The following is a 26748-nucleotide window of genomic DNA, read 5'->3' on the forward strand; positions in this document are numbered from 1 at the left end:
CGCCAGAAGTGGCTTAGTCATGCTGGCCACATGACCCAGAAGCTGTATGCCGGCTCCCTCAGCCAATAAAGTGAGATGAGCATTGCAACCCCAGAGTCGGCCACGACTGGACCTAATGGTCAGGTGACCCTTTACCTTTACCTCTCAATGGAAGAAATTGCATACATTTTTAAAGTCTGCAGTCTTCCAGCTGAGCAGGAGGCCAGGCTGGGCCTGTTGTTCTTGGGTCCTGGACACATTTGTTTTGGGGTCATCTCAGCTTCCCAGTTATTTTTTTGTGAATGGTGTCTATCCATGGCTCACTGCATCAGGTGTAGTACTTGAGAAACGCAGAGGAGAAGACGTGCAAGGAGGCACAGTGGGAAGAAGGCTTCAGGGTTGAGATATCCATATGTGGTGCAGACTTCTCTGCCAATAACATGCTTAGGGTTGCCATATTTCAAAAAGTGAAAATCCAAACACAAAAGTTGCTGAGTTTTGGGGTGCCATACTTCCTGATTTCCCCAGGTATTTAAGTGTTTTCCACCCGGGCACTGTTTCCAATAGCCAAATCCTGGCTATGTCTGGGAAATTTCAGGTGCACTGCAGCCCTAACATCCACCAAATGCAACACATAAACACGCATACACACAGAGACAAGAATGAGTAGAGGAAACCAAAATTTAATAAATTAATCTTATTTATTATATTAATGTTCACTGATTCCAGTTAATAAATGGAGGTTAGAAAATTTAAAAAATGCTGCATAGTTGAGGATTAAACCATCTGAACAACAGAGAAAATCAACAACAGAATTTCCACTGCTTGTATTTGTGGCATAAATTTGTTCATAGTGAAATGATGTACGCCAGCAGCTGTACCCTTACCACAAACTGGAGGGTACTTTTCCAGGGTGATGCTGAGTGCTTGGAGAAGCATTTTAAGGCACAGATTTGGGAACAATGCTTTCACAAGCTTCTTAAAAATTAGCTTGCTCCCCTAGCAGCCAGGTAGAGGAATGGTAGAGCTTGACCCAGAGCATATAAATTCTTATTGAAGTCTACCCAAAGACGTTAAGCACCTGGTGTTGGTATATTTGGTCCAGCGCAACCTTAGAAGCAGAATTCCCAAGAAAAGGCTCCTGTGCAAATCCACGTAAATTAATGGGGGCTCCATTTCAGCTGGTTTAGCACAGGTAAACTTCCTGGGTTCCCCCCTCAGCCTTAGAGATGGAATAACTCTGTTGTGATTAGTGCTGTGCGTCGGGGGGGGGGCAGGGGAAGATTCAGTATAATAGAACAAGTAAGGAAGTAATAGCATCAGTGCAATGAACCTTGCAAACAGAATGCTAAACCCCAGACAACTTGTTGTAAGCACTGTATCATCAGAATGTGTGTGCAAAAGGGCGGGAGAGAAGCAACTGTTCTTCTACTGTTGGTCCTTAAGGTGAATCAAAGATACAAACCACACAGAAATCCACCTGGGCCATTCTCACAGTTGCATCTTAATTTCACTATGAGTAACCACAGAGGAATGGGACACATCTATTTCCCACGTTCAGCAGCAATGTGACGCTCACAACACCAGACCTCCACAGCTGGGGCCTTGCTGTCACAGTTTGTCATGCACACAATGCGTGTGTGGTTTTTTTGGGGGGGGGGCATGAGCCTGATCCAGCAAGCTCTTCTTATGTTCACATGTGACACATGACATTATCAGTGACTTTTAGGAAGCGATAATCCACACTGCTGCACTCAATATTACGACTGACGTACAACAGAATATTGCAGTATTGTGCTGGAATGATGCAATTTTCCTCTGAAGAAGGATGCTGTCTCAAGGAGAGATGCCTGGGTTCAGAATGGCAGCCAACACCTGTTGGAGTAGTTCTCGTGAAAGGTAACTGGGTCGGCCCCGCCCGCCCCCAACAACCTCACAGTTTGCTTTGAACTAGTTCTGCTCAGGCCTCTTTACTTTCAAGCTCTCAGAACAAAAGCAAGCACAGCCAAGAGTAGTGTCATGGTTATGCCCAAGTGAAGAGAGTTATGAATCCTTGTTTTGCTGAGGACGGCGTTCTGAGGACCCTGGTCTGAAGGAATGTCAAGTTCCACCCCAACCTGTTAGAGTGGAAACACCTTTTTCCAAACACCGTCTTCCAGTATTTACTACTGCCGTCCAAGCATGGACAATCCTCCATTTTCAGTGCCTCGCTTGACACAGTTTCCTCCTCTATGCATTCAGCCTATTTCATTCTCCCAACATACTTCTATAAAAGAACAAAGAGCCATTGGCCAAAGTGGCAGAACCGTTTCCATTCGTCCCTTTTCTCTTCCTCTAAAGTATCCCTCCAACAGAAAACCAGGCCCCTCTACCCTGGAGGCAATGGTGCATATTTTTCCTTCCAACTGATAGACATGTAGCTGAAACAAGGCAATGAGCTGTTTAGACACACTCTCACAGTCTAAGCCCGAAGCCACAAAGACCAGACAACTGTTGATCCAGCTATATCTCTCTTTGCTCAACACCCACCCATGTGAGCCAAAGGATATTCCTGTGCTTGCTTCACACACAGAGAGAGTTTAAACTATACATTTCAAACCATGTTAGATGCCCAGAGAGTCCATCCCAAAAACTGAGATGGATGTTGTTCTCCAGTTGCTCATTCTGTTCAGGGTGGCCAAGATGATGGAAGAAAAAACAAACAAATGCTCCAGTTGTGTGGGTCCAGGGTTGTCTGCCTGGGCCAAGGGGATGGTCAGAAGCAGTTCCTATGGCTACTGGCTTCTAAGGGTATTAGAAGGGGGAGTATCCAGCGTGGTCCAGAAGTACTTAAGAGTCTCTGTGTTCCTGACCAAGTACTGCCCCGTTCTCAACGTCCTCATGCTGCCTTGCGAGACACGGACCGGCAGACGGCTCGGTAGAAGCCCCGGGTGATGCGATACATCCAGACCATATTGAGTACTTCCAAGGCTAGGCTGGGCCCGATCCAGGCCAGCTGTACACCCAGGCCCAGGCGCTCATACTCAGGAGTCCCATACCAGGAGTAGACTTGCATGTAATAGCTGGGGATGACGGCAATCCGAACCACAAAGAAGACCACCATCATGGCCAGGCCATTGGCCAAGACGACCCAGGAAGAGCGTGGCCAGCCAACTGCATCCAGGAACCATCTGAGGTAAGGCAAAAGTATTGTGTCAAATGTATATATATATAAAAAACCACACGGGGGGCTGCCCTGGAAGATGCCACCCCTTCCTTCCACCTCTTTGAAGAAAGCAAAACCACAAGTCATCCACAGGCTTATTCCAGACCTCTAGTGAGGTATGGGGAACCAAGAATTCAGCAGCATTAAATCAGCCATGGTTCTCCCAGATAGAACGATGTAGCAGTTTCTTGAGAAGTAAGCTTTGAATGGGGTCAGTGCTATGAATTCAAGGTGGTGCCCTCTGCATCCCCCGTTAAGCTTCACTTGTTGGTGGAACACAGGGCCACCTATGGTAGTTCCTCTAGGATTAAGGCAGGGGTGTCAAACTCAAATTCATCGGGGGCCGCATCAGCAGTTTGGTCACCCTCAAAGGGCCGGTTGTATCTGTAGGACTATGTGTCCACTCTTTATTATCATAAATTATTGTTACTGCATTCAATTGTTACTGTTTTTTGTAATAATGAAAGTAATAACTAGCTCTGAAAGCAGAAACATAGAATAATGGCAAGTTTCCTGTGTAGAACGGCCGGCACCGCTAGAGGCCAGACGTTCTCTGGCTTGTAGGCTGCCGCGCATGTGCTGAAGAGGTGGCTTTCTTGTGTCAAAAAAAAAAAAAAAAGCGAGAATAAAAGGTGAAGGCTAGCGGCCGGCGGCAGCTACACGGGCCACATGACGAGGTCTGGCGGGCCAGATTCGGCCCGCGGGCCTTGTGTTTGACACCTGTGGATTAAGGGATCAGGAGTGAGCTGAGCTTCCTTAGTGGTGGCCACCCAAAGGACTTAAGATGTTGACTGTGGAATAATAATAATAATAATAATAATTATTATTATTATTATTATTATTATTATTATTATTATTATTTATCCCCCAGCCACTCTGGGCAGCTCCCAACAGAATATTAAAAACACAATAAAACATCAAGCATTAAAAACTTCTCTAAATAGGGCTGCCTTCAGATGTCTTCTAAAAGTCAGGTAGTTGTTTATTTCCTTGACATCTGATGGGAGGGTGTTCCACAGGGCGGGCACCACTACCGAGAAGGCCCTCGGCCTGTAACCTCACTTCTCGCATGGAGGAAACTGCCAGAAGGCCCTCAGAGCTGGACCTCAGCGTCCGGGCTGAATAATGGTGGTGGAGACACTCCTTCAGGTATACTGGGCTGAGGCCATTTAGGAAGTGGGGGGCTTTACTGTGGCTCCTGGTGAGGGGCCTGGAGAACAGCTGCTTTCCACAAGCCTGTTTCTTTTGCTATGAAAAGGATATGCAGACCCATATTATCGAATGGATACCACAGGTATGTGAAGAAGCTCCTGAAACCATAAAAACCTGTGACTTACTCCATCAGAAAACTCACCGCAGATTCACGAAGGGTGTGGAGAGTTCCGAGAGGAGACGGAAATTGGCAAAGTAGGGCAGCACCCCACGGCTCTGTGGGGACAGAAAGAGAAACCTTGAGATGCTGGCCTCACTGTTCCCCAAGACAGTGCCAAAGGCCTCACTTTTTCCAGTGCCAGAAGATTCAGGCAGCTCTCAGGTACCTCCCTTTCTCTCAACAGCCAGGAAGCCAAGCAGAGAAAGTGTTAGAGTGAAGCAGAGCAGAATACCAGTACAGCCAGACTCCTTGGTGCCACCCATGCCTTGGTTGCTGGGCTTTTCCATCCTGAATGATGCAAAACAATTTTAATGTCTGCCCATCCAACAGGACCTTGCCTAACCTGTGTATATCTATACCAATAGAAGCTGGTCTGCAATACCCGCTTCTTTGTTTTGTGTTCCAAATATGTGAACTGAACCAGTTCAGCAACATGACTAGCATGCAATACGTAAGCAACTTTACTGGGCTGGGTTGCAAACCCATCCAAGCAAGTCCCTTAAAGGTAAAGATAAAGGGACCCCTGACCATTAGGTCCAGTCGTGTCCGACTCTGAGGTTGCGGCGCTCATTTCGCTTTATTGGCCGAGGGAGCCGGCGTACAGCTTCCAGGTCATGTGGCCAGCATGACTAAGCCGCTTCTGGCGAACCAGAGCAGGGCACAGAAATGCCATTTACCTTCCCGCCAGAGTGGTACCTATTTATCTACTTGCACTTTGACGTGCTTTCAATCTGCTAGGTTGGCAGGAGCAGGGACTGAGCAATGGGAGCTCACCCCGTCGCGGGGATTCGAACCGCCGACCTTCTGATCAGCAAGTCCTAGGTTCTGTGGTTTAACCCACAGCGCCACCCACGTCCCTAGCAAGTCCCTTACAAATGCCTAATTGCATGTCAGAAGACAGGCACAATCTCATGGGTCATTTACCTGTTCAATTCCCCTTGAAATGAATTGAGAATTTTAGGGACATCTGTTGCAGCAGAAGTATTGCTCTAGCTGACTCCATTTGCTATGAAGAAGCAGGCTGGGCTGTTACAAGGAGAATGACCACAGGGGATTCAAGAGTTAATGCTTTCAGGAAAGAGAAAGAGCCAGAAAGGGCAAGGTAATCAGCAGTGGAGGCAGGAGTCCTCAGATGTGGGCTGAAGTTATATTAATTTGGGGTAAATGGTGTTGTGGCTTGACCACCCTCTAAACCCATTTACTAGTAACACAAACTCTGCTATTGATTGTGAAAAATCTCCATTTCATTTAGCAGGACTAGCTACCAAGTACGACAAGATTGCAGCATAGCCTCATCCATGAGATGGTGGACTCTTCTTCCCACTGAATTCACAGGAGTTGCTTCCATGTAAGTGTGCAGAGGATTGCTGTTATGTTAACCTCAAGGCTCAATGTGATGCCAACATTTCCTTATCATTTTCTAGTCAGGTAAACATTCCCTTGAATCCAACATGTGATTGGTTTTTTTAAACTGCTTTTAACGGTTTTAATTTTATGCTTTCTAATTGTTTGTTCTACTGTATATTTTAAGTAAGAATGTTTCCATGTTATTGTGCATTTAATTATGGACTGATTTTATGGTTGCAAAGTGCTTAGAAGCCATTTTGGCATATAAGCAGCATGTAAATAAATGCCTATGTAGAAGGCAGCCTATGTTATAATGGCTATTCTGCAGATGAGGTAAGGAGTCTTGAGGAAACACTACTTCCTCCAAAGTTGCTAAATCAATCAATGGCTGAGCAGGACAAACACAACTTAGAAGCACACACAGATTCCTCTTGAACAGGACTCTCCACCTCCTCATATGAGATATGACAGGCGCCCGGTGTCTGCACTTTCCGGAAACAGTTGATGATATTTCTGTTCTGGCTTTATCAGCTGAATTAACAGGTCTTCCCCACGAGTGTTAAGACTTCTAGTCTTGTTTTAAATGTGCTTGTTGTTTTTGAGTTTTTCATTATTTCATGTGTAAATCACCTTAAGACTGTGCTTAGGAAGCTGATTAATAAATTAACTTTGATGGTGGTGGTTATTTCTGGCGAGGGGAAAATAATTCCACCATTTCCCAAAGAGCTTAGTGATGGAATAAAAAATTAAACCGAGATAAAAAACTTTTACATTCCCCCTCCTCTTTAATGTGACATACCAATGCTACTTCTCATTATGTTTCCAAAATGTCTGTCCTTCTCCCTTCCTAGCATATCTTGTTCTTCTCAACCAAGGATGAATAACTTGTAGTCCTCCAGATGTTGATGGACTCCTGTTGCCCTTAGTCCCACCCAGCTTGTCTGAAGGTCAGGAATTATGGGAGTTGTAGTTCAGCGACGTCTGGAGGGCCACAGGTTTGTCGTTCCTGTTCTAGACTGTGAACCCAGAGGCAGAGACTGTCTTTATACTTTATACTTCATTTCCATACAACACCTTTTTAGGCTGCAATCCTAAACACACAAATTAGTGGGTCAATCCCATTTAACTTCACGGGACTTACTTCTGAGTAATCATGCTTATGGTTGCTCCCCATGGCACACTATCTCTCTCTCTTAAAAAAAACCTTTTAAAAGTTCCTGGAGCATGGAAATGAAAAGTAAATCAGGAGTTCTCAGACATATAGAAGTTGTATTTCTCAGCCAACCGATCATTGGAAGCGGGGGGGGGGGGGGGATTTCAGTCTGTGCTATGCTAATTCTCTTTATTTTCCCTGGTCCAGATTTCAGACCATGTCCTTTTTTGCCCTGATGTCAGGCAGTTTCTGTGGGTTGGGAAGGAACGATGCAGCACTGAAAGCTGTAGAAGAGCGGAGTGAAGCAAAGGGATTGATGAAGAATGGGTTTTGTTTTTCTTTTAGAAAAAGGAACAAGAATGAAGAATAAGAGGAAACTTCTCCCCCTCCCTCCTCCCCAATAGCTAAAGGACTCTGGAACTAACCAACACGTATCCATAAGCGTATAGCGCTGCCAAGTGGTGGCAAACGAAAAGCGAATCTCCCAATGTCCTCCAGTACCGCACTAGCAGCAACAGATCTAGAATTCAGAACACAACACAACATACGCACAAGGAAGGTTTACTGGGAGATGAGCAGGCGGGATACAAGGTTCAAGCATGTAACAGAGCAAAGCCGACATATTTCCACCCCTGACCCCGTGATTCTTCTTTTAACAGCCAATCTGCAGGCAGAAATTTAAAAGGGGAAGATTTAAATGGTGTAGGAAAAAAGGTTAAAAAGGTAAAGGACCCCTGGACGTTTAAGTCCAGTCAAAGGTGACTATGGGGTTGTGGCGTTCATCTCACTTTTCAGGCTGAGGGAGTCACTGTTTGTCCACAGGCAGCTTTCCGGGTCATGTGGCCAGCATGACTAAACCACTTCTGGCACAACGGGACACCGTGACGGAAGCCAGAGCATACAGAAATGCCATTTACCTTCCCATCACAGTGGTACCTATTTATCTGCTTGCACTGGTGTGCTTTCAAACTGCTAGGTTGGCAGGAGCTAGGACTGACCAACGGGAGCTCACCCCATCGCAGGGATTCGAACTGACCAGCTAGTAGCTTTATGTCCATCTGCCAGCAGTGGTACAGGAGAGTGTTGGCATTCTGGGCCCCAATGTCAGCTACTCAGTAGCATCCAGCAATACAACCATTTTTTTAAAAAATAACCCCATTACACTATCTTTATATTGAGACATTTACCTCTCTCCCTCCCCCCTCACATATTACCTACCGCTGAGGAAACCTAGAAACCTTATATAGTCCCCATCACATCATAATAATCCTTTGAAATACAGAGGGTGTTTCAGCCTTCTTCCAGAACTAAGCGTGAATCCCAGTATTTGGGATGAGCTTTCTTCACCCAGAACTTTGCATCCTCCCCACTGTATTCTCCTCTCCCCTACGGGCCTGCTTCACCCTGGACCACAGTTTTCTAGCAGTTTCCCCTTTTCTTTAATGACCTTGACAAAAACCGGAATGTGAATTTCCACAAATCAAGCCTCTCAGAACCCCATAAACAACATATTGGGGTTTTTTTCCGTTTTTGTTTTCATTGGCTAACAAACCCATTCCCACTGCATCCACCAAATGTCTCTATTATTGTTGTTGTTGTTGTTATAATACCAGATTTGGATAATTTTGGTTATTTATAAAATTATAAATTATTTTATTATTTATACCCCACCCATCTGGCTGGGTTTCCCCAGCCACTCTGGATGGCTTCTAGCAGATTATAAAAACATAATAAAACGTCAGACATCAAAAACCTTCCCATTAAAGTGTTTGAAAATGTTATTGGGTTAAATACATATTTTATCTCAATATACACATTTCTAAATATATGTTATCCTAAAAGACACATTTTTAATATGCCGTGGCATGTTTCTAGGTAAGGACTGAATTGCAAAACTCAGAGAAGTGCAAATCAAAAAGATTGTTGCATTCTGATCTGGTCTGGGAAGTGTGGATTGGGTCTGCAATGGAATTCAGAGGACCTCTGTGCTATATGATCATTTTTGTGTGTTATTGGATTGACATAACTTGTGATTTCCAGAGTTTTGTCTGAAGGCACATGAGGCCATCATTCACTTCCTGGAGGAGAGATCACTTGGGAACTGCATGTTTGCCACCTTGGGAAGAAGGATATGGATGCAAGTAAGTAAGTAAATAAAAACTTTACCAATGGGTAACTGAGAAGAGTGAGAGTGAATTGATGGAGGCTTCAAGAGACTCCCTGGCAGAAGAAACAGGGCTTCAAATTCACTTCTCACAGAACTAAATTGCTGGATGAAATTCACCAACTGGCAGCAAAAAAGATGCTGTACACCACAAGTGATTGTGTACTTAAAAGAAAATATTTAGACACCTTTTATTCCACTTTTGCACCTAAAAGCTGCTCAAAATGACTTACAGTGAAGCTATAGATAACCACAATAAATAAAAACAATAGATAAACAGCAAAACAACAAAATAAGAAACATAAAACAAGCAAACAGGGCAGCAGATAACACACACCAGTATGTTTTTTTCCTACACAGCCTCAGCTGCAAAGCTTTTCTTCTTTCTGCGAAGTCCAAACTTCCCCTTCACTATGAGATGGGAAGTGGGGAAGCACAAGCTCCTATGTTTTGTTTGAGGGTGATTCTTTGGGGCCCAATCCACTGGGAATGCCTCGGTACAGAAGCACCTTTCCTGTTCACTTTAATGGGTTTTGGTTCAGGGCGAGATATCCCCAGTGGCATCTGATGGCAGCAGGCCAAGGAATAGAAAGGCAAACTGTGGCTGTGGTGAGGGGAATGGCAAGCTTCCCCAGAAAACTTCTGCTACCAGCCTTGGCCTTTCTAGCCTGCCCAATGAAATGGGGCCCATGATACTTACCATACAGCAAGTATCCACACGTGACAGCTATGTTCAACTTGACGAGCCACGGGTCTCCCCTGCAAAGGATGGAAGAGTGGGAGAATGGTAAGATCTGCTTCTGGGAGATGAATCTACCGTACTTCAATAGGTGCCAGTTTCCTTCTTTCTCCCATGCAAGAAGCACCACATGGTGTTAGATGGAAAAGACCTCCCTGACTCAGTAAGAGAGGCTGGGCAAAAATGGACTGTCCGCTACAATGCACTATGGGTGTATCCAGATCAGCAGTCTTTCATACCGTCTGCGTGCAGAAAAAAGACACGAGGCCCTTGCTTTGCTCCATCACCATGAAACATCTTCAGGGCTTTCTTTCTTTTTTTGCCATGCTTTTGTATTTTACATGTTTGGTTTAGACTAAGTGATGACAAACAACTAGCTGGGATGGGTAACCTATGACCCTCGATACCAAGGGTTGCCAACTTGTGCCTAAAAAGGCTTCACTGGTGCCCCAGACTCTGAGCTTTCATTTTTTAAGAATCAAATAAGTCTCTAATCCTACCCCCCCCATGAAGAAAGTTATGAGGCAAAATGTGCAGGTACCACCTCAGAAATTTCATTCAAATAAGAATGAATGTTGTGTAGCTACCTTCAATATTTTTCCTGGTACTGAGGAATGCTCCCTTTTCCATAAACAGCAACAGCATCTCTCTCTCTCTCTCTCTCTCTCTCTCTCTCTCTCTCTCTCTCTCTCTCTCTCTCTCTGTGTGTCTGTGTGTGTGTGTAACCAATACTGTGCGAACTCCACAATCAAGACCAGCAGGACATAGGTGACTTCCCGTGGAAAGTGTAAGATTGTTAGGGGTGACTTTATCTTCACCACTGAGGTCCTCCTCTGAGGGCCTTCTGCTGGTTCCTTCACTGTGAGAAGCGAAGTTACAGGGAACCAGGAAGAGGATCTTCTCGGTGGTGGTGCCCGCCCTGTGGAATGCCCTCCCATCAGATGTCAAGGAAATAAACAACTATCTGACTTTTAGAAAACATCTGAAGGCAGCCCTGTTTAGGGAAGTTTTTAAGGCTTTATGTTTTTAGATATGCTGTAAGCCGCCCAGAGTGGCTGGGGAAACTCAGCCAGATGGGCAGGGTAGTATTATTATTATTATTATTATTATTATTATTATTATTATTAGTAATAATAATAATAATGTGTTATGCTATGCTCCCCATGGCAGCCATTTTGTATTACGGCAAACCCTCTCCCCACAGCAGCTATTTTCTGTCTGGGACACCCAGAGCTCTCTCAAATCTGAAATGTACGCACTGTTCCAAAAAGGTTGGTGACTAGTGCTCTATATAGTGTCAAGCTACAGCATTTCCCCTCATCCCTCACCATCTGCCATGCTGGTCAGAACTGATGGGACTTGCAGTCCATCAACTTCTGGAAGGTCATAGGATCCCCATCTCTAGATGAAAAGGAGGCTGTGTCTCTAGCAGTCCCCCCAGCCAATTCCTTGTTGTTGAAACTGTATAAAACACACCCATGGGTCTTTAAGATTTTCCCTCACAGATTACAACTGACCGTAAGGATTGATGTGAACTAGACAATAGGAGCTAGCTGCTTCTGTGAGAGAAAGAACAAAAAAAGAGAGAGAAGTGGAGGAAATTTAAAGACTATTTGAATAAATATTGTAATATAAAAAATTAGAAATTACTTGAAAGAAACAAATAGGCCTAGGATTAAACTAAGTTATAATTAAATAAATGGGATTTAGAATGTTAAGAAAAGTGAATAAGATGGACTACAATTGGAAATTGTTTTAGTTTAATAATGATATTGGAAAGCTGTTACTTTTAATTACAAGGAAACTCAGAAGGGAGGGATTTGAGGAAGTCAACCAAGATGTTTAAAAGGTTGGATTTGTGAAGAATTAAGTTTGTTGTTATTGTTTATCTGTTTATTGTTCCTTTTTTTCTTTTTCTGTTTTTGTGTATCATTTTGCTTTGTGGTTTGTGTTATCACTGTGGAAAATCTAATAAAAAAATTATTTAAAAAAAGAGAGAGAGAGAGAGAAGTTGCAACAAGGTGGGAGCAAAACCTGGTCTTTCCTCAATCACTGACAACCCTGATGCCGGTCACTGTGGTCGCACAAACCTCAGGCTGAGGGCTGGTCTGAACACAGCCTTATATTACCACAAAGATGTACACAGCTAATATCCCACATGTAGCTGGTGACTCTAAGCCGGATTGAACATAAGCTGACAGTGGGCTGCGTGCTCCAAGACGGTGAAGTCGACTAGTCAGGGTCACAGATGTGTTGGTAAGAAACCACGGTGCAGACCAAAATGCCTGCTGAGCTTTAGGGACTCACTTAGCCAGCTCCGCTCAGGGGAAATGTAAGGCTAACTGAAAGAAAGGCATGGATATGCGCATTGCAAGCAGAGTGGGAGGGAGGAAGGGAGCAGGGGGATATGGCTTGGGCAACAACATAAACACCTCTTTAGGCCCACTGCCAACCCTGGCCCTGAAGCTGTGCCCGCCCCCTCCCGCAATCCTAAATCTCAAGAAACACAAGGGGCTATTCTTCCCCGACACAAAACAACCCTTCATGGCTTCCTAGCACAATGTGTCCCATCAAGCTCACATGCACCAGTTCTTCCTCCCCTCTCTCTCTCTCTGGGGAGGGCAGACTTGACGAATCTGCACATGCAAGCCTGGACAGCAAAGTGATCAGAGGAAGCGTGCGAGCAAGCCAGGAGGGCCTTTCCTTCTTACCAGATAGGGTTGGCATTTACAGCATCGTCAAACCAAAGGATGCAGAGGCAGAAGAGGCCGACTATCACAGCATGGAGGGTGGACACACATCTAGGGAGGAGGATAAGACAGGGTTACCCCATGACTGCAGTGCCTGTGTCATGCAGATATTCTCCCCTCTCCCTGCCCATGTGCACTCATGTACACATTCTCATCTCTTTCCCGCAAAGCAAGCGATGCTCCAAGGCTTCTCACATGCTAAGCGGGGAGCGGTTCTTCCACTGAACTAGCTGAGAGTGTGAGAGAGAGCTGCAAGACTCTCCACGTCCCCGCTCCCTGACCACTTAAAGGTACTATACAGTGGTACCTCTGGTTACAAACGTAACATATTTTTCCCTCCTAAAAAGTAATGGGAAATGTGTGTGCATCTTATGGAGCGAATGCAGGCTGCACAGCTATCCCAGAAGCCAGAACACCGAGAGGGGTCTCTGCACAGCGATCCCTCTCGCTGTTCTGGCTTCTGGGATTCAGAAATCCCCCCCCCCCTTGTTTTCCTCCTCCAAAAACTAAGTGTGTCTTATGGTCTGGTGTGTCTTATAGAGCGAAAAATACAGTAATTCGTTCTGGTGTTCCGTTCTTAACCTGAGGTACCACTTTAGCTAATGGGGCCTCCTGCTGCCGGTGCGCCGCCGGCGCGCCATTTCTGTTCTCATCCTGAGGTAAAGTTCTTAACCTGGGGTACTACTTCCGGGTTAGCAGAGTCTGTAACCTGAGGTGTTTGTAACCCGAGCTACTGCTGTACCTGGAATTCCATTCGTTCTGCTTGACTGATGGAAGGGTGGAATATCTGGAACTCAGCGACAAAGATAACTGTGGGCTGACAGCGGAGAAGAAGAATTGGAAGGCCACAAAGCTGCCAGCCACAATACAGTAGCCCAGGCGGGTGGAGTCCTCCATTGGGTCTCAGCAACACCTGCAAGAAGACGAATGTGTATGGGTGTGTGAGGAGAGCGGGGGGGGGGGGAAGAAAGAACAGAGTTGGGGGTGGGCAGCCCCCTACAAATTCACCAGAATCATGTGTTTGGAGGAAATAATATCTGCACTTGGCCCTGCACTTGATTTTTCTGAAGTGACACTAGCTTTGACCATGACATGATCTTGACATTGAATAAAAGTTTATTAAATAGTCATAGAATCATAGAATTGTAAAGAAAAGGTAAAGGACCCCTGGACAGTTAAATCCAGTCATAGGCGACTATGGGGTTGCGGCGCTCATCTCGCTTCAGGGCAAGGGAGCCGGCGTTTGTCCACAGACAGCTTTCCGGGTCATGTGGCCAGCAGGACTAAACTGCTTCTGGCGCAACAGGACACCGTGACAGAAGCCAGAGCGCACGGAAACACCGTTTACCTTCCTGCCACAGAATTAGAAGGGATCCTAAGGATCATCTAGTCCCACCCCCTGCAATGCAGGAATATGTAGCTGTCCCATAAGGGGATCAAACCTGCAACCTTGGCATTATCAGCACCACACCATCTGAGCTATCCAGGATTAACTGACCTATCCAGGAGTCAGTCAAGCCCAGGAAATTGTCAAGTGGTTTGCCAAAAAAGAAAGAAAGGGAAAAAAAGGTTTGAGAACTGCTACACTAGGGGTAGCAGACGAAGTATTTTTGGTCTCAAAGCCATATAGCAAAGGGCACTGAACTGCTGCCTGGGTTGAGAGCATTATAGGGTCGATTACACACAGCCTAGTCTCTCCAGTTTACTCTGCCACAGGCAATATTGCAAATGACTCATAGTCTCAAGTTCTGAAGGACTGCAGCTTCTGTCCCACTCATTGATTGATGCAGCCACAGATATGGAGCCGGTCCTAGACAGTCCCGTGGATCTGCAATTTTTGTGAATTGCAAGGCAGGAACATTTGGTTATATGCTTTGCTATGGCACATATATTCCCATTTTAAGAACAGGGTGGGAGTGCCCACTACTGGGCTGACAATTCACTGCAAGGACCAAGTGGCGATGGTGGGGAAGAAGTTCAGTCTCTGATATATGGGACAAAGTTAGGCTTGACCAGCGCGTCATAACACCATAAGGATTAAGCGGCTGCACATGGTGTAAAATGCACGATATAGGAAGCACAAGTAGCACAACTATGTGGCAGCTTAGGAGGGGATCAGCCGTGTTATCTAAAGGAATTGCAAGTATGCCAAAGGGATAAGCGTCACTAGATCTCCCTCAGGGGTTTATGTACCCAGAACAATCTAAGCAGCAAGTGACAGGCGAAACTTTCAAAGGTGGGAACATACACTGATGACCCCCACACAGAGAATATAGGTAAGATAGCTGGTGACATCCAATTGGACGACAGGTTCTAAACGCTGGCAGAAAGAAGTAAAAGGGGAATCAGGCAAGACAAGAGGGATCTGTAAGACTAATGAAATTAAGAAGACCAGGCAAGAAAAGAGCCTCTAAAATGTAAAGAAGGAAGATCTGGTGCAAAATGGGTGGAGAGAAGGAAAACAGGTTATTTCTTAATATCCAAAATGCGGAGTTTAGGTGGGAAGACCTAAAAATGGCGAAGAACAGTAATTTTGGTTAGCAAGAATCAGCTGCGTTAAAATGCATAGAAAACAAACCTGCAGTGTCGAGAGCAGCTGGCAAGGGTCAGGAGACTTCCTGAGCTGCACACGAACAGGAACAGATGAAGTGAAATACTGTATACTGTAGAAGTGAGCTTGGGCTTAGGATCAGTGGGATGAAGGGAGCGAGGAGAGGGAGGAGCGAAGGAGTGAAGGGCAGAGGAGGCTGCAAAACTGAAGGAAGGGGGAAAGGAGAGGAAGGAGAGGATAAGAGGAAAAAGGTTCCAGAACTATCTTGGTGACTGAATAAGAGAGATGAGAAGGCTGATGGAGAGGTGGAAGGAATTTGCCTCCAGACTGCTACTGTTTAGCAGGAAAGAGTCAGACGTATACTGGAAATTTAGATTTGCATAATTGAAGTGGATTAAAGCACTTCACAAGAAATCCACTTGTAAAAAAAAAACAGCAAACACACAGGCTTCGTGCAGTTAGGAAATTGATGGCAAAATGGACTAAAACGTGTGTGCTCATGACTGACGAATGGGAAGACCTTTGTGCAAACAGATTTGGGTGAATGTTTGATAGAGCTGACATCATGCAACACGAGTGTAAGTAAATCGGGTTGAATGCTCAATAAAAAGATTGTCTGGAGCAACCTTTCTTTCCACAGGATCAAGAGGGTCACAATGCGGAGAGAATTTGACCAAAGGTAGCTGCTGAAGGAAGTTGTGTGGAAAGGGAATCTGGGGGTACCAAGCTGGGTGGTCAACATGCATGTAGAAACCCCCAAGAATGAAGAGAGACAGGAGTATTATCAGAGACAAAAAGGTGATTCTCTCAGAGCTAGAGAGAAATGAGGAGACAGGACTAAAGGGGTCAGCAGACAACAGCTACAAGAGGATGGGAGTAAATAATGAATTTTCACGGAAGGAAAATAATATGAGTAAATATATGTGTGTGTGTAGGAAGGAGACTAGGGCAATTGGGAGTCTGACTACCAAGTAGGGGGGTAGGAGAGATGAAAATAATGCAAATATATTTCTCATCTGCCAACCAATGTGCCCCTTTGGTAGTACATGAAACCAAAGGGGTGCATTGGTTGGCAGGCATTATTTTTTTTTTCAGTTCTCCTACCCCACTATAGAGCTCTCTGTGAGTTGGAAGAAAAAGTTGTTGATGAAAGTTTAGCCAGCTAGAGGCAGAGGAGCGGCCTGATGGCTATTAAGTGCCCTCCAGTAGCTGAAAGCAATAACTTGTTTTTCCATCTCTGGCCAGGCTGTTAAATCAAGCTTGGTAGCAGAGAGACAAATCTTATCAGATAAGAGCAACGTTTTAGAGAACATGCTGCCCCACACCAGCTTGTCTGTCTCAGATCAGAACCCACATTTGTTCCAAAGGAATCTAGAGCACATGATCACTCCATGCACAGCACAAGCCAGGTATCTGCAATTTCGTATCAACCGTGAATGGAATACACCCAATATTCCCCTGCAGCTCCACACAGCAGAATTAAATCAGTAGTGTGGTAGTCATGTTGGCCTTCCAAAAAGCAGGCCCATCAAATAAGGGCAGGATTGCCTCTCAATGGATTGCCCAGGTCTCCCTCTCTCCTATATGGCTCCTACATTGGGCAGTTCTCTATAGCTTGGTGTCAGACTCTTAGCTTGCCTAGTCCAGTCCACTACTTTTCTGTCCAAGGTACTGGGGTCTTCCCCAAGTCTGCTATTGGAGCTCCTTTAAGTGGAGATGTACAAGGCACTATGGAACGTATAATGCAGAGAGGTAGTCCAAATCATACGGAAGCTACAGCCTATAGGAAGAACATTTCGTGTGAATGAATTATGAGTGTTGGAGTGAGGAGTTCTGAGCTAGTCAGAACTAATGGTCTAAGGCAGCTCCCTATGTTCATATGGCAAGTGTATTTGAGAACAACAAAATACTTGCCAGGTGTTCAAAAACACATGTTCATGTTGGAAACCAGAGGAACATGAAACTGCCTTGAAACCAACATGTGTGTTGCAGAATGAGGAAATGGGCATCTGCTCTTAATTCGCAGACTTCCAATGGCTGCAGGATTTCTAAACACTCCCCCCACATCCACATATGCAGAAGTCACACAACTGCACCTGGTCTCTGCACAGTTCTCAAGGGCATCTTGCACAGAGATCTGGATGCAGAGCAGAAATGTGTTTGGCTGGCTTTATTTCTGTGTTTGCTGGTCTGGACTGAATTGTTTGATCAAGGTGCATCCTGTTCAAAGCCCAGATTCCAGGAAGGAGTTGTAAAGGCCTGCCACAGGACAGGGCAGCTGGAGATTAAGCCTGCAACCTTGTGCACATTTAAAGAGTGACTACTCCAAAGTCCCATTGATTTCACTGGCGTTTACTCCCATACTAGAGGATTGTACCCTTAGTTGTTAGCAACTCTCATTTAATTCAGTGGGGCTGACTTCTGAATAAACAGACCCAGGATTAGCTCATACAGTTAGGTAAAGGTAAAGGGAGCCCTGACCATTAGGTCCAGTCGTGGCTGACTCTGGGGTTGCGGCGCTCATCTCGCTTTATTGAATGAGGGAGCTGGTGTACAGCTTCCGGGTCACGTGGCCAGCATGACTAAGCCGCTTCTGGAGAACCAGAGCAGCGCACGGAAACGCCGTTTACCTTCCCACCGGAGCGGTACCTATTTATCTACTTGCGCATTGACGTGCTTTCGAACTGCTAGGTTGGCAGGGGCAGGGACCGAGCAACGGGAGCTCACCCCGTCGCGGAGATTTGAACCGTCGACCTTCTGATGTCAAGTCCTAGGCTCTGTGGTTTAACCCACGCGCCACCCGCGTCCCGCTCGTACAGTTACTTTACGACAAATTTGTGAGCGTGATCACAATAAAAAACAACCTTGAACTGGTTCTAAAACAGTACAACAAGGTGTGCTGTTAACTACCCAACACATGTCTGTTCAATCTTTCTCTGGCTGTCCCTTCCTTGAAAAAAATTCAAGCAAGACCAACAGCTTCTCTAGGATATCTGTTCTGAACTGAACCCAAACCAACCTCCTTGTGATTCATGGCCATTGCTGCTGTTCACATAGGGAATGGCTGTTCCCTCTCTTCTTTCTGAAATCCTTTAAAATATTTCTGAACCAAACAGCCTAATTTTGCTCTCCTAATCTTCTTTCCTCCAGGCTAAACATTTCAGAGTGCCTTTGGTCCTTCTTTCACAGCAGGGCAGGTAGCAAGGTTTGGAACTGCTGAACTCCCTCAAGAGGCTCATGCCTGGGCCAAGGCTTCACTGCCATTCCCAAGGTATTCCATCCTGCTGCTGTTGCTCCTTCTTGCTGCCCGTTCCCCTGCCCTCATTGAGTGAATAGGCAGTGATGGATGCGCAAAAGGTCCTTGCTTTAATCCCTGGCATATGAAAGTACAGCTGAAGTGATGGTATGGCTTCATATACAGTGGTACCTCGCAAGACGAATGCCTCGTAAGACGAAAAACTCGCAAGACGAAAGAGTTTTCCGTTTTTTGAGTTGCTTCGCAAGACGAATTTCCCTATGGGCTTGCTTCGCAAGACGAAAACGTCTTGCAAGTTTCTTTCCTTTTTCTTAAAACCGTTAATACCCAGGGAATCCGTGCTTCGCAAGACGAAAAAACTCGCAGAACGAATTAATTTCGTCTTGCGAGGTACCGCTGTAAGGCAGTTTCTTAACTACTAATTTGTCAGCATCCTGCTTTGAGTTGTGTTGCTAGTACTGAATTTTGCAATAGATTTGTTCTGCTTCTCAAATGATTGCAATGAGGCTTCTGTTCATACAAGCTGACCACCACCACCTACGCATCTCCCAAAAGGTTTTACAGTTTTCTCTCTTTAACTGACACCTTCTGCGTGCAAAACACCTCTTCTACCACTAAGCCATGTCCCCTTCCAGTAGGAGGTATCTATGAATTTGAGTGGAGGAAATTGGTGTAGTGCTATGGCAATCATTCCATCAACAGAAGCTTTTTCAGCTTGCCATACAAAATTCTCCTCACTATTAGCCCTGTGTGCTGTTTTTTTTTTTTTTTTTTTGAGGGGGGGGTCTCCCTAGCACACACCCCCAGGACAATTTAGAGGAGCACAAGGGGAGAAGAGGAGAGAAAGCCCCACTGTGCCAGCAGAAGTTCTTGCATGAGCTTAACAATGTTTCTTAAATTTGGGTCTCCAGCTGTTGTTGAACTACAACTCCCATCATGCCTAGCCAGCAGGACCAGTGGTCAGGGATGATGGGAGTTGTAGCCCAACAACCATTTCGGCAAGTGTGACACTAGTCAAGCCCAAGGGATATGACAGGGACATTCTTATGTATATTACACCACATATGCAGGTCCCTATATCCTGGGGTGGTTTTGCTGTGATCTATTGACATGCGGAGCCATGCAGTTCCAAGAGACAGGTGGGATTGCAAGCATGGCTCTATGCCATATCCAAACCCACATGCCTTCCAGCTGCTGCTCAGGTGTGCCATAAACCCCTGCATGAAGATTTTTACAGGTGAGGGCCGGCTCTGCATACCACCTTCCCATGAAATAAAATCTAGTTTTAACTGAAGTACTGGTCTAACTACTTAATTGTGTAAACTGCTGCTGGTTTTTTTGTTTTAAACTGTTTTATCTGAATTGCTCAGCTCGGCCATGTACTGTTCCTAGGTTGCCGTTGTGTTTTTTTTTAATGGTTTGCTTTCAGTTATATTTTATGGTTTTGAATGTTTATGTAAGCCACTGTGGGAGAGCTTTGCCATCAAAGGCTGCAGTCTATAGATATTGCAACAGAAATAAATAAATAAAAGCAAAGAGCACCTATTTTGGCTATGGCACTTCAACTGAGGAATTTCCTCCTTCAGTACCATGGCACATGCTAAGCCTGCGGTTCTCTAGTCAAAGAATCTCAGGAAGCAGGGTTGGGGAAAACGCATGTGCAAGGTTTCAGAGAGCTGCTGCCAATCAAGGTAGAATTCTTAGCATTATAGACAACTGCCTGACTCAGCAGAAGGTTTTTTTTTTATGTTCTTCGACACATCACAGTACCTATCACCTAATAACCTTTGGAATTTCTTCCAGTCTTACAGGTCTCAGATGGAAGTTTTAACCTATGAGATGAGCCTTCATATATACACTTCAACAGGTCAGCTTAAACTTGCTCAATCGTTGACATACAGTCCAATTCTGTGCATGCCAGCCCAGAAGTAAATCCCACTGAATTAAAAGGCTCTTACTCCCAGGAAAGTGTGTCTAGGACCACAGCTTAAAGCAGGCATGCTCAAAGTCTGTTCTGGGGGTCTAATCCAGACCACCGGCCCTAAAAACTTCAATCATAAAAAAAGCTCAACAACCTCAATCCTAAAAAAAAAGTCAACAACTTTGGTTGGCCCTTTGGATCTGGTCCTCTTTGAAAAAAGTTTGGACACCACTGGTTAAAGCTACCGTAAATATGTAGGCTTAAAACCACCTACACATGCTGCTGGCTGTGGCAAAGCAAGTGATCTCAGACTTATTTACATTTCCAAAGAATTCCACATACATAGTGAAAAGCATGTTCAACCGTACAACTGCAGCAGTTAAGTTATTTTGTCTAGAAAATATACTCCCTGTGCTTCTATAGGACTTTACTGGCTGGATTGCTCTATTAATGATGCTCTGAATCACACATGCAGGCAAAACATACTCTGGGCTTCTCCACCCTTTTTGAGGCTGCGGTTCCCTTTGCCATGGGGCGCGTCTCCCTCTTGCCACGTATTTGCCATAGTAATTCACCCCCAAGGTCCCAGTTTACCAGAAAGGTCGAGGAGCCAGTTCTCCGGCTTCTCTTCATTCAAACGGGATGGGGAGGTAGGAGATATTATCGCAGAACCAGAGAAATATGCCCCCGGGCCGGTGAAAGATCGTTAACTGGACTCCCTAAGAAGAGTGTGCTGGATGAGGCCAATGGCCCACCTAACCCACTGTTCTCACCGTGGCCAACCAAATGCCCGTTATGGGAAACCAGCGAACAGGATCCGAACCCGAGAGACCCTTCCCGCGGTTTCCAGCAACTGGTATTCAGACGCACAGCTGCCCGTGCGCCTCCAGCTGTGGAGGAGGCGGAGCGCACAGCCCCCCAACCAGCCACCGTGGCCACCGGGAGCCCCTCGACAGCCACGGAAACGCACAGCATGTCGCAGCAACGCTTTGCCTTCCTTGCGCAATAACGAGAAAACAAAATGTCCTTCGCTTTGGGGGAAAGGGGAGCTCCGCTTCAGCCTGGATTCCCCACTAAACGCTGCCCGTTCCAAGAGGGACCTTGGAGACGCTTCGTCCCCAAAGCAGGACGGTTGGCGACGGACAGAGCCTCTCCAAAAGCCGGTTCTGCTCGCGCCCCGCCGGGGCGAACAGCTCGCGGGACCCACCTGACACCCAGCCGAGCCCCTCCAGCTCCCGCTTGCCCGACGTCCGAGCTTCAGTCCGGCCGCTTGGAGGTCCCCGCCTGCCCGGGGTCTTGCGCCTCAGCCTCCGGCGCCGCCACGCGCAAAGGCGCACGCACCTCCCTCCGGCCGCGCCTGCTGCTTTGCGCAGGGACACCGAGACGCCCGCGACGCGGCGGGGGCCCCAGGCAGGCGACACTCCCCCCCTCCCGGGCTCCTCCTCCTCCTCCTCCAGCCGGACCACAGGAGGCCAGCACCGCCCGCTCCCCCGGCCTCCTCCAACCGGAGGCCTCCGCGCCGCCCTCGCTCCCGCCCAGATCCGCCCCGCGGACGCCGCGAAGGGGCGTGGGAAGCGGGCAGACCAAAGCGAGCGGGGGCGCGAGGTCGTTGCACCCGGCCGGGTGCGCGGTGCCACGAACCCGGAGGGAAAGCAGCTCCGAGGCCAGCCTAGTTAATCAGCTGAGGCTGGCGGTGTTTTATTTTACTTTACCAGCAAATAAGCCTCCCCACGCAGCTTGTTAGTAGTAAATCCACAGCATGAGTACCAATTATTATTATTATTATTATTATTATTATTATTATTATTATTATTATTATTATTATTAAATTTTATTTATACTTTTCAGATTTATACATTTCACTAATTTTACAGTCGTTTGAACATTTCAGAACTTCTGAAACAATTAACAGAAGTGGAATACAAAAAGGGAGGTGAGAGGAGGTCGATGAACCAAGGGAATGAAAGATAGAGTATTGAAATGGTATGATGTATGTTTTTAAACTGTTGTTGTTTTGTTTTGTTTAGTTTAATGTGTTAAGGTTGTGTTTTGTATTGTTTATATATTGTATTGTCTTTTTTTCTCTTTTGATTTTTCTTTTCGTCTTTTTTCTTCTCTTTTTTTCTTGTAAGCTTTAAAAGTAATAAATATTATTTTTTTAAAAAAATGAACATTTCAGAACTTCCAGTAGCACCTTAAAGACCAACTAAGTTAGTTCTTGGTATGAGCTTTCGTGTGCATGCACACTTCTTCAGATACACTGAAGTGTGCATGCACACGAAAGCTCATACCAAGAACTAACTTAGTTGGTCTTTAAGGTGCTACTGGAAGGAATTTTTTTTGTTTTGACTATGGCAGACCAACACGGCTACCTATCTGTAACTATTTCAGAACTTGACTTCCTTCCCCCTCTCTCTGCGGTTCCTTAAATTTATTTTTGATATCTTCTACATATCCAAGTTAACTTAATTTGTTCACTTATTCATCTACTTTCAAACTGCCGATAATCCTGCCCATGTTGTTATCTGCTTACAATTTATCTGTAAATATTTAATAAACCATTTCCATTCTTTTATATAAAAAAGTTTGTTATCTTGATTTCTTATTCTTCTGGTAAGTTTCGCCATTTCTGCATATTCTGTAAGTTTTTGTATCCATTCTTCCTTTGCTGGGACTTCTGCTTCTTTCCATTTTGGGGCAAGTAACATTCTTGCCACTGTACATGAATAAGTTTCTATACAGTTTCGGTAGTTCTGTCCCTATAATTCCCAAAAGAAAGGATTTTGGTTTGTTTTTCAAATGATAAAATGATATACAGTGGTACCTCGGGTTACATACGCTTCAGGTTACATACGCTTCAGGTTAAAGACTCTGCTAACCCAGAAATAGTGCTTCAGGTTAAGAACTTTGCTTCAGGATGAGAACAGAAATCGTGCTCCGGCAGCATGGCGCCGGCGGCAGGAGGCCCCATTAGCTAAAGTGGTGCTTCAGGTTAAGAACAGTTTCAGGTTGACTACGGACCTCGGGTACGAATTAAGTACTTAACCTGAGGTACCACTGTATAATGAATTGAAATGATAGATAATGAATGGGAAAGGATCTTTAAAATAGCATAAGTAGCAATTACAAGGAACGGGCTTAAGAAGTAAGGTAAACTGCTTAGTTCCCAACGAATCGTCTCCATTTGCTTTCATTGCATTGCATTGGCCTCTGATCTCATACGTAGACAATCTCCCTCAGGCATTTCTCTATTTATTTCATTACATACTGTACTAAATTACCTTTCCACCGAGAACCTCAAGGCGGCAGACATAGTCCTTCTCCTGCTCCTCCCCATTTTATCATCACGGCAACCTTGTGAGGGAGTTTGGGCTGGGAAGTGAGTGACAGGCCCAAGTTCACCCAGGAAGCTTCCCTGGGGCTGAGCAGATTTGAACCCGGGTCTCTCTCTCCCAGGCCCTAGTCCAACACTACACTGGCTCACCACACTGGCTGTTGTGGGGAATTTTATTATATATGCAGAGATTTATCAGCTGTCAGAACATGCTGACAAAGTGGGCCCCTGCTCCATGAAAGCTTGTGTCATTAAAACGTGCTTCTATTTCAAGGTAAAAGTTTAAGAAGTAGATGAGCAAGCCCCTTCGCATGCCAATTGCGCCCTCAGGCTCTCCCAAGCACCCCTGCTGCCTCAGCCCACGGGGCATAGGTGCTAACTCCCTGGGGACTTGGGTGCCTGAACACCCACAAAATTCCCCATGAAGGAGCTAAAGGTAAAGGGACCCCTGACCATTAGGTCCAGTCATGGCTGACTCTGGGGTTGCGGCGCTCATCTCGCTTTATTGGCCGGGTCATGTGGCCAGCATGACTAAGCTGCTTTTGGCGAACCAGAGCAGCGCACGAAAACACTGTTTACCTTCCCACCGGAGTGGTACTTATTTATCTACTTGCACTTTGATGTGCTTTCGAATTGCTAGGTTGGCAGGAGATGAAGGGGCTAGGCATCCACAAATTTTGGTGCAAGGGCCATGCAAACTGCATGGCACCCACGGCCCTGGGCACCCACGATCGCAGGGCCTAGTTGGCACTCTTGCCATGAGGGAATGAAGGCACTGATGCCCGGCCATATAAGCAGCTCAGCTATAGCTGCTCACTTCCCCCAAGGGCACCTGGCTTGCTGGGGTGGTGGAGAGGGAGATCATGTGCCCTGCATTACCCCTCCCTTCCTCTCTCCTTGGCATGGGCATAGCCAAGGCGGGGGGGGGCAAAGAGGGGCAGCTGTCCCCCATCAAGTAAAACGATAGAAATACTTAACTGACCAATCACAGTGGCTTTGCCCCCCACAAAGTCCTGATGATCCCCCCCCAAAAAAAATCCTGGTGACACCCCTACTCCCTGGGTGTCCTCACAGTGCCTTTGCAGCCTGGGAGCTGGTGGACACTGTGGAGGGGATCCCATTAACAGTGCACCCCTTTTTGAAGCATGACATTTAGACCAGGAATACACATGCAAAATAGATTTACACAAGCCATGTTTAATCATCATCATAATTTTTAATTTGTATACAGTACTGTCTTTCTAACTTACAATACTCAAGGCGGTTTACAAGCTGAAGAAACAAAAAATGTACATCTTGTAACAATCTAATGCAATACAAAAATGTGATAATAAAACATACAGTAACTTTAAAATAGGCAACCTACATAAAAAAGTAACAATCATTAGAATAGTATAAAATAATATCAACATATAAAAGTTAAACAGAAATCCACTCAACAGTTACAATAAATAATATCTAAACCATAATCAATAAAACAACGACAAGCCACAGTATATAAAACAATACAATACAATAGCTGGAGGACTAAAGCAGGAGTACTATTCCTAACAATAACACATTTTGAAAGCTTTCATTCTTCCTAAGAGCTAATGATAGCAAAACACTGGAGACAGGTAAACTGTAATTTAAGGGAAGAGTGGTGCGGACAACTTTGAGTGGTTGCCTTAATTACAGGGTCAGCAAAGCGAGGCCTTGGGCAGCTGGATCCACAGAGACAACAGATCTGGGCTGTAAGGAATTTATCTCCCACTGCCTCAGTTACTGCTACAGCCATAGAGACATCCACACAGTCTGTGGCACATTCAATGGAGGCTAGATCCACCTCCTCTTTGTAAGCGCCCCCCCCCCCGCACTTGCCATTGGCCTTTTGGCCAAGAGGAGCTGCTGCTGGTCTTTTCCCACCCTTATTCCCAATATAACAACAACAACAACAACAACATATTATTTATACCCCACCCAAGTGGCTGGGTTTCACCAGCCACTCTGGGCCGCTTCCAACGAAACACTAAAATACAATAACCTATTAAACATTAAAAGCTTCCCTAAACAAGGCTGCCTTCAGGTGTCTTCTAAAAATTTGGTAGTTATTTTTCTCTTTGACATCTGTTGGGAGGGCGTTCCACAGGGTGGATGCCACTACCGAGAAGGCCCTCTGCCTCGTTCCCTGTAACTTGGCTTCTCGCAGCGAGGGAACCGCCAGAAGGCCCTCAGAGCTGGATCTCAGTGTCTGGGCAGAACAATGGAGGTGGAGACGCTCCTTCAGGTATACTGGACTGAGGCCGAGTATAACTGTACTGCCCTTTATTCCTGGTGTAGATCTTCAGTCACCCCTTCTTCCCTGGTGGTGGGCCAACCTCAGGTGCCAAAATGTATTGGGCCAGCCCTGCCTCAATGGCCAAAATAACTTGACAAATGAGAGAAAGGAAAGGTCCATTTCTTTTTTTAAAGGACCCTTTTCCAAAGAAGTGTTTTATATCATACAAAGTTGGATTTGGGGTGTCAGCTTGTATTCCCAGTTTGAGTTATCCATTTATCAGTTGGGGGTTATAAAACTTACGTAAGCTCAACAATGTTGCCAAAGAGACCAGCTGGCTTGGAGAACTCGGAACATACCCTGGGAAGGAAGGAACACACCTGAAGGAATTGCTGACAAAATTTGCAAAGGGAAATGCCTGAAATCAGAACTTTTCAGAGACTTTACATTTTAACACTAACATTCGCAAGATTGTTCAAAACGTTTGCGCACGAAAACGTTTTCTTTTATAGTATTTGAGAAAGGCAGTCAAAGATAGTTGCATTACTTGTGATTGCAATTTAAAGTAAGTGGAGTGCTTTCCAGTTTTGTGATTGTCGTCTCCCCCCCCCTACAGGAAACCTGCTTTAGAAAGTGAAGTTAGCCATTTTGGGGGCTGAAGTTCATGTGCGTGCAAATAGTTAGCCTGGACTAGGGCGCAGTCACGAAATTAAAAGACTC

General features: G+C 45.6%; 1 protein-coding gene across 2 annotated transcripts; it reads right to left on the reverse strand.

The window, feature by feature from the left end:
• Nucleotides 1-661: 661 nt before the first annotated feature.
• LOC309360174 (TLC domain-containing protein 4-like) lies at nucleotides 662-21829 on the reverse strand. Of its 2 annotated transcripts, none has more exons than XM_081894804.1 (7): nucleotides 21645-21829; nucleotides 13452-13622; nucleotides 12671-12760; nucleotides 9921-9979; nucleotides 7482-7576; nucleotides 4539-4612; nucleotides 662-3149 (listed from the first exon to the last, which is right to left on the reverse strand). In XM_081894804.1, the coding sequence occupies exons 2-7, from the start codon at nucleotides 13604-13606 to the stop codon at nucleotides 2858-2860; spliced, it is 765 nt and encodes a 254-aa protein (XP_081750930.1). In that variant the 5' UTR covers nucleotides 13607-13622; nucleotides 21645-21829; the 3' UTR covers nucleotides 662-2857. The 2 variants fall into 2 exon arrangements, with proteins under 2 accessions (XP_081750930.1, XP_081750931.1); XM_081894805.1 differs by lacking the exon at nucleotides 21645-21829 and adding an exon at nucleotides 15288-15364.
• Nucleotides 21830-26748: the final 4919 nt, after the last annotated feature.

Source organism: Podarcis melisellensis, assembly GCF_964234715.1.
Source record: "Podarcis melisellensis genome assembly, chromosome: 17".
NCBI classification, from domain to species: domain Eukaryota; kingdom Metazoa; phylum Chordata; class Lepidosauria; order Squamata; family Lacertidae; genus Podarcis; species Podarcis melisellensis.

Excerpts from the sequence above, each read along its gene's own strand:
- LOC309360174 (XM_081894804.1), bottom strand. The coding sequence starts at position 13,606 with ATGGAGGACTCCACCCGCCTGGGCTACTGTATTGTGGCTGGCAGCTTT. Across the intron at positions 7,577-9,920 it reads GTGTGGATACTTGCTGTATG|ATCTGTTGCTGCTAGTGCGG; the intron begins GTAAGTATCATG and ends TCTGAATTCTAG. Across the intron at positions 4,613-7,481 it reads ACGCTTATGGATACGTGTTG|AGCCGTGGGGTGCTGCCCTA; the intron begins GTTAGTTCCAGA and ends CTGTCCCCACAG.